The sequence below is a fragment of the Hippopotamus amphibius genome, chromosome 4 (genome assembly GCF_030028045.1).
Source record: "Hippopotamus amphibius kiboko isolate mHipAmp2 chromosome 4, mHipAmp2.hap2, whole genome shotgun sequence".
In the NCBI taxonomy this organism is placed as follows: Eukaryota; Metazoa; Chordata; class Mammalia; order Artiodactyla; family Hippopotamidae; genus Hippopotamus; species Hippopotamus amphibius.
In genome coordinates, this window is record NC_080189.1 from 99450084 (window position 1) to 99458559 (window position 8476).

The 8476-nt window shown below is 34.7% G+C and overlaps 1 protein-coding gene across 3 annotated transcripts in view; it reads left to right on the forward strand.

Moving 5' to 3' along the window:
• The window catches only part of HYCC1 (hyccin PI4KA lipid kinase complex subunit 1), an 86140-nt gene extending 78371 nt beyond the window's left edge, over positions 1-7769 (forward strand). For 2 of the 3 annotated variants that reach the window (XM_057731171.1, XM_057731170.1), the window contains one exon: positions 5400-7769. In XM_057731171.1, the coding sequence (XP_057587154.1) occupies positions 5400-5971 (572 nt within the window). In that variant the 3' untranslated portion in view covers positions 5972-7769. Of the gene's footprint in view, positions 1-4313; positions 4610-5399 lie in introns of all 3 variants that reach the window. The other variant, XM_057731172.1, reaches the window with a different exon arrangement.
• Positions 7770-8476: the final 707 nt, after the last annotated feature.

Below are 8476 nucleotides of genomic sequence, written 5' to 3' on the forward strand. Positions count from 1 at the left end.
TTGGAAATGTTATTAAAAATATTCTTTAACTCTCCTCATTTCTGTATATGGAGAGAAGGGTCTATTCATAGAGGTTATACAAATAAAATATTCTCTGAGAAGTTTCTCTTTGGATCTTTTTTGAACTTTTCGAATTATTTGAAATCAAGTGTAAGTATTGTTTTTTATAGGTATAGAACAATCGTGACACATTTTGCATAAAATTTTAAGTTCTGGGTTTTTAAGCAGATTCTATTTTCTTATGCATTTATATTCCCTTAAAACATCTCCTTTATAGTCTTTTTAAAGAAAGAATAACTTCCTTTTCTTAACTATGTATGTTATCCTCTGGATAACATAATAAAAGAATTATAGACTTAAAAATAAAAAGTCTTTCTGATGTTAATAAGCATTTTACTAAACCTGCATTTAGAGGCAGTTTCTACACTTTTCTAAAACAAAAAGCCTTTCCTTTTCTTTGCCATCTAAAAATTCTTTTTTTTTTTTTGGCCGCACCACGTGGCGTGTAGGATCTTAGTTCCCCTACCAGGGACTGAACCCAAACCCCCTGCATTAGAAGTTCGGAGTTTTAGCCACTGGACCTCTAGGAAAGTCCCTAAAAATTATTTTATGCTGTATATTATTTTTTTGTTTTATCAAGTCAAGTAACACATTCCCAGCTTACCTTTCTCATGCCTTTTTTATGTTCTTTCAACTTTATTTGTTCTAATAATAATGTCATCTCATAACTGAAGATTCATTCAGTTTATCAAAGATATGTTTATTAGGCACATGACCAGATAAAAATCCCTGGCTTCATGTAACTTACATCTGATAGACAAGATAAATAAGTAATTGTAGGTTAGAAAGTAATGAAGTGCTAAGAAGAAAAAGAAACAAAGTAGGGAAGAGGGCCCTATGAAATATGGAGAATGTTGCAACTTGATGGGATGATCAGGGAAGACTTAACTGAGAAGGAAAGTTTTGAGAAAAAACCTGAAGGAAGTAAGGAGGTGAGCTATAGCTATGTAGCTATGTGGGGAAGAGCATTCCAGGCCTAGAGAGTAGGGAGACCAATAAGAAGTTGTGTGTAGGAGGATTGGGTCACAGAATTTATAGGGGAAGAAGTTGGAGAAATAATAGAGAGCAAGATCACGTAACAGATGTTTGTTTGTTGTGTAATTATCTTTCTTTATCCTGTAGTTTTCCTGAGAATTATATTTGTCATCTTTCTAGCTCTGTGAAGAATTACATGCTTTTTTCTATGAATTTACTTTAATAAGCAGTTTAAAAATTTTGTGGTTTTTATCATTTTTGAGTGATAACATACATAAATGAATTAAAGATTTTGCTTGTGGAAAAACATATCTCATTTTTCCACATGCCAGCTCATTTCATGATTAAAAAAAATTAATATTATTGTTTCTTGAGCTGCAGATCTTTACCCTTATCCCATTAAATGTGATTAGCAATCCAATTGCCTATTGCTATTTTATATAATATTTTTGTCATTTTCTAGTTTTTCTTGCAAAATTCTAAATTTTCACCATTGCAGCACCATTTTCATTTTAATTGACATATTTTTAAAAATAAACCCAATTAAGCAAATAACTTTTGAGAGTTATGACTTATTTAGGTTTTCTTAGAGATTTATTTGCTCTTGCTCTGTGTTCAGGCAAAGTAAATTATTTACTTTCTATGAAATGACCAGGAATCTAAGCAAATAAGTTAAACCTAATTGAAAAATGTCTAGCAGAGGCTATTTAACTCAAATTGACTTTAATGAATTGAAGAGTTAGAATTTATAGCATGTCATACTGTTTAGGTACCCCACGCAGTAGTTGTTTTAGCTCTTTCTGAACTTCAGTTTCCTTGTCTGTAAATGGGAGTCAAATTGCCTACTTCAGAGGCACACCAACACATTGTTTTGAGAATATAATTGAATAATATATGTGAATGCTCTCAAGAAAACCATTTAGTGCCAGTCAGTATAGTAGTATTGTTTTCTATTCTGTTAGGGCACGTATGCTTATCTTTTAAAATTTTGTTAAATTTTAGTAATCATTGGCTTTGTTATGTCTGGATAATTTCAGTAGTTTATAATTTTTTTGGATTAATGATCCCATTAATAGATCTTTTGTGAAACTGCTTCTACAGTGTAAATGGACAAGTCTTTGGTTGTCACCAACAGGGCCATGCTGATTTTACTCTCAGTTGCAGTGGCCTCTGGCATTTATCTCGGTTATATTTTACTTGCCCGCACTATTTTTTTTAATTAATTTTTTTTGGAGTATAGTTGCTTTACAGTGTTGTTACTTGCTCTCACTTTAAAGACAACTATTAGCAATGGGGAGTGAGCTTGTTTGGCACTTTTTAGTCTCATTAAACCTCTATTAATAGGGAAGCAGAAGCGGCAGTGAGATACTACCTTACCAACAGGCGTTGGCCTGTCTAAGAAATAAAAATTTCATTTAGAGTATATTCACTTAAAAGACATAGATGGACCTAGAGTTTGTCATACAGTGTTAAGTAAGTAGAAAGAGAAAAACAAATATATTAATGCATATGTGTGGAATCTAGAAAAATGGTACAGATGAACCTATTTGCAGGGCAGGAATAGAGACACAGACGTAGAGAATGGACCTGTGGACGTGGGGGTGGGAGTGGGGGATGAATTGGACGATTGGGATTGACATATACACACTACCATATGTAAAATAGGTGGCTAGTGGGAACCTACTGTATAGCACAGGGAGATCAGCTCGGTGCTCTGTGGTGACTTAGATGGGTGGGATGAGAGGGAGGTCCCAGAGGGAGGATATAGATGTATACATATAGCTGATTCACTTTGTTGTACAACAGAAACTAACACACATTGTAAAACAACTATACCCCAATTTAAAAAAGAGTTTATGAAGCCCTAGGTAACCAGCACGTTGGCCTACCAGCCCAGGGCAACGTGAAGCTTTGAGGACCTGCCAGGGTGCACATTGCTGCTGAGTGAGGAGTGCCCAGGGCATCCATGATAACTGTCATTTTAAGTTCTCAGAATTTGAAAGGATCAGAATAGAGCAGTGGTTCCTAAACTTTGCTGCACATTGGTCATGTGGGAGCTTTTAAAAATCCCAGTGCCCCGGTCATACTCATACTATTTAAATCAGCATGTCTAGGGTGAGAGCCAGGCATTAGTGGTACTTAAAGACACACAGCAAAGTGGGGAACCACAGGAATACATGGCTCTGGCCTCCATTCTTTTACCTGTTGCTGTTTTACATGCTGTAGCACCATTCGTGAGACCTTGATGTCCTATCATGAAAAATATTTGAAGGTAGTGGGTAATGTCCCTCACACAGGTTTGTGTTCTACGTTTTAAAAGCGTACATACTGTTTTACGTAGTCTTATGTTGTTTTGAACTTTAACTTTCATTACTGGTCCATGGTAGATATATTCATGTTATTTTTTTCCATCTGCTACAGATGTTTCCTTGACAACTTTAAATTAAGCATGGCTTTGTGATTTGAGACACAATAAAATGTCTACAAGTATTAACTTGTTAGGAGTTTCATTCCTTTGTTTCGATTCCAGATGACCATTTTCAGAATAAAGGACCAACAGCCAATTTGTTTTTCCAAATCCATTTTATTTTTCTACAGTTTAGTAATGAACTGTCACAAGTTAGCCTAAATTTATGAAATTAGTATGAATCTGAAGGAATGGACTGTTTAATTATGTCACAGCTGCATTAATATTTACTAATATACTAGATGATTCGTGTGTGAAACCAAAACTATACCTGTAGCATTAGTAACCATTATATAAGTGCATAATCATTTTTCTAATATCATGGTTTATTAAGGCAGCCTCAGTGTAATCTAATAAAAAAAAATTGTGCAAGGGGAATTCCCAAGTGGCTTGGTTCCTCATGTTGACAAGAGCTAGAGTTTTGGCTGTAAAATCCTTGAAAATTTGCCTAAGCATTGATATAAGTTCAAGTGGTCACAATATTATCTTAAAAATAATAGAAATTCTACTTTAAATTATAAAAAAATTTCTGTTTCATAATCCATGTCAAATATGTGTGTGAAAAAATACAGAACATTATTTGATGCTCTGAGTTTTTTCATTGTCATTTGAAATAAAAGAACATGACCCCATTGTCTCCAGTGCTGTCAGAGTATTGTAAGTTACGGGAATTTCTACAGTGCAAGTATTTGGCTTAATACCTAACATTCAGTTGTCCAGTTTTTGTTTTGAATTTTTTGCTTTCCTTGTTTTGCATTTTTATTTTGTTTTGTTTTCAGCCATCATTTTGTCTTATCATCTTCAATTCTAGAGCAACCTGACAACAATAATGATACTACTGAATTGGGCATCCTTGTCATTCCTGAGATTAGTGTCACAAATGTGGCCGGAGAGAGAACCGGGAATGGGGAGAAAGGCAGAGCACTAGGAGAGATTGATGCTCAGCATATACAGGGTGTACAGGAAACAGCCACAGATCCTAGAACTGAGAGCAAAGGCTTGCCAGAGATCAGGAGGCAAAAATCTGTGAGAAAAATGATGGAGGATGGAATAAACTCACCTGGCAGAGTGCAGTTTTAGCAGAGCACTTTATAGCTGCACTCCAAGGTATCTCATGGCAGAGGGTCACTGCTGCATGTTTTAAGCAACAGTTGCACAGTCACAAAAAATTTGCATGTCATCTAATCAAAATGCATGAATTATGTACCACAGTTTCTCAATGACTCAGTGCTCTTTGAAATGGTCATATCTATACTGTCTCTGACTAAATTGTTATGAAAATGAGACAGAAAATTGCTTCTAAAATAATTTTCTGCTTATGTTTTGAGATCTAAAATTACTTTTTTATCTTTGTATTTTTGCCATCTTTGATGTGAAGAATAATGTATAAAGAATTCTAACAAGTTTGAGCTTGCGATACTTATGGTCTGTATGGTTTTCTCTCAGTAAGATAATCTAGAATGTGGAGTGCAACCTTTAAAAAACTCTTTAAATATTTTAATATCATTTTTTAAAAAGTTCTTTGGTATGATCTTTGATTTTTTCACTCCTTTGCAACTTGGGGAAAGTTTACCCCTAGTTTTACTGTGTGGTATTTTTCCTAATTGTTTCTGATCTTTTGCATGAATAGTAAGAGAACTTTTTCTAAAAACACAGTGAGATGTGGTTTATGGCATGCTTTTTGTTTAATACACTCTAAATTACTGTAATTATGATGAACTGTTGACATTTTATAGAATGTTTTGATTTATGCTTTGATTTTGGTCTATAATCTGTTGCTTTACATATTATGCTAAATTTTAATTTATTTAACATATTCTTGATTTGGTATGAATCATGAAAAAAGAATTATCTAAAATGCTTAATGTTAATTAGTCTTTGTTATTTCTTTGTTTAGGAAATACAGAATTAACGGGGCGAGAAGAACTGATGGAGATATCTGAAGTTGACGAGGGATTTTATTCCAGGGCTGCGTCTAGTACCAGCCAGTCGGGTTTATCAAACACTAGTCAAAACTGTAGTAACAAGACAAGTGTGGGAAAGACTCAGAGACGGTCAGGAGGAAACAAAGCTGGAGGAAAAGAGAAAGAAACTACAGGGGAGTCTTGCAAAGATCACTTTGTTCGAAAACAAACTCAGAGAGCCCAAAGTGAGAATCTCGAGCTTCTCTCCTTGAAGAGACTTACATTAACAACCAGCCAATCTCTCCCTAAACCTAGTAGTCATGCTTTGGCTAAGACCGCCGCGACCGTATTTAGTAAATCCTTTGAACAAGTCAGTGGTGTCACAGTCCCACATAACCCATCGTCTGTTGTCTGTGGGACTGGGACAGATGCCAATAGGTTTTCTGCTTGTAGTCTCCAAGAAGAAAAGCTTATTTATGTTTCTGAAAGGACTGAACTTCCAATGAAGCATCAAGCAGGTCAGCAGAGACCTCCTAGTATTAGCATTACTTTGTCCACAGATTAACTTGTCAGGGTTTTCTTACGAAACCAGTGAATCTGGAAATGTGACTTTGCTTCTTTATGAAAGTTCCCAGGGTCATCTTTCATCCCCGTTCCTGACAGGAGCCCTGATGTCTTAAATTCTGAAGGCTACCTTGACTTTATGAAGGGAATAATTTCTAGGTTGCATTAAGTTGAAATATGGTTTTGTTATTTCTTGGTTGTGTGTTTTCCCCTTGGCTTGAGTCTTTTTTTCTTTCTTTTTGCTTTTTCTTTCTTACTTGTTTCTGTTGCCCTAATATAGTCAGTGTGACAATACAGTTTGGCAGGTTGTCTGATCAGATTGGTTACATCTCATGTAAGGTTGTGTCTTTTTCTTTAATAACTCCTATCTTGGTAGCTGTATGTTTGGCCTTCAGTATAAAAGCGAATCTCCATGCATGGGAACTGTTTTTTCAATGATGAGGCTGAGGTACAACTCCAGAAATTCTACAGCTGGCTGTTCAGCAAGCCAGTCTGAAAAACAGGCATATGAAAAAACAAAAATGAAATGTATGAAAAGTGCCTGATAAAAATGTTTGTAACCAGATCATCTTTAAGATTAGCCGAACAGGTTATATAAAGTACTGGAAAATGCCTGGTAACTCAGTACCCTAAAATATATGATTCCAGGGGTTGGGAAGAGGGATTTCCATCGTTATCTTTGGCACATTTTTATATCAAAAATCAGATTGCTAGTAGATGTGTTGGTTTGAAGTGTTTGATCTGGATTTAGCAGGTGAAAATCCCTTTCAATTCCTAAGATGTAATAGGCCATAAAGCTGACTTAACCTGCTGCTGGACTTCGGAAATCCTACTTAGTTTGGATTCCCATAATTCAGAGCACACATCATTGAAGACTTCCTGGAAATCACTGTAAATTTTGCAACCCAGCTCTCAAGACACCAGTATTCTCCATATTGAATTGTTTTTCTGCAAATGAAGGAAATTAGGTAAATTTTTCATCTGTAAAATATCACTGAAAGAAAATAAAAATAGTGAAATGTGGACAAAGGACATTTATATATTAACTAATTTAGGGTTATTTATATTTGTGTTCTTAAATTTAAAATTTTAAATATGAATCAAAATATTAAATATGTTTCTTGTTTTGTGAATAAGCCTATTTTAAGTGTTCTTATTATGATAGAAAGAATAATCAATGTAGTTGCCCCCAACCAAACAATAAAAATAAAAAGGCAGTATGGAAGAAGCTAAACAAACTTGTATGTAGCTGTAGAGAATCATGTGACCTCCAGGTTCATGTAAAAATTTGGTGTTTGCTAGTGGTGATCATTTCAGCTATGATTGAGGTTCCTTATAAATCAAGTATACTTAAGTAATAATCTAAGGTAAGAGAGAGAAAGCAGGTTGAGGATGAGAGAGTAAGCTGACTGGGGAGGAAGATCTAGGGAGCTGTCCCCTTATTGGTGGTGAGAACACAGTGGTTTCCTTATTCACAGTCCTTCGCCATGCTCACACAGAGAAAATGCTCGTTTTCCCCATGTACCTGCGTATGCAGAGCTCAAATATGTGAAAAGTTTGTATGTCTTGAAGACTGCTAAAGCATTTACACTATGACTGAGCTTTGACCATAGCTGCTCTGGCTATCATTTTAACTCTAATATTTCAAAAAGCACCAACTAGTTTCCATTCAGTAACCCTAAATAGAATATGGTTTTTAACATAACTGAATTCAGTTTTTTTAGTTCCAGTGATAGAAATGGAATAAGATCTATTGGCATACATTGTACTTAAAAAAAAAAAAAAAAAAAAAAAGCAAAGCAACCAAAGTTGATCAAGTGTTAATTTAATAGGAATCCTATGTACAATTTAAATCCTGTGTACGATCACTGAATTTCCTATTGTCTTTTTGTAACATTAGCAAAGAATTTCCCCTAGGCATAGCTATTAACAATATTAATAGTCTTAAGAGCTAATTTAAAAGACTGGCATTGGAAGCAAGTTAAGGTGCTTAGGAAGCATTGTAGAATAAGTTTGAGGAAACATTAGCTGGCACAAATAAGAGATCAGATTTTCAAAAAAAAAAAAAAAAGAGATCAGATTTTCATGATCAGCTGTTGTAACGGAACCTCATTTTGGTATTATTCTAGATCACTGCTATTCTAGATCATTGTGGTCTGAGGCCCAGTAAGGAGCATTGGCATCACCTAGCATCTTATTAAAAACACAGAATTTCAGAGCCACCTTAGATCAACTGAATCATAATCTGCCTTTTAATAAGATCTCAGGTGATTATTATACACATTAAAATTTGAGAAGACAGTATCAAAGTACAAACAGATCACTTACCTACTATTCAGAATTCTCAGTGGTCTCACAACCCTAGATCGAATATGTTGGATACTAGATCATTATAATCTTCATTGTTTTTAATGGATAATTAATTTTTGAGTGTCCACTGACTTAAGTCCCCTAATTCTAAATTTTTAATGAATAGCATTTATTTTTACAATAAAAATGTTAACAT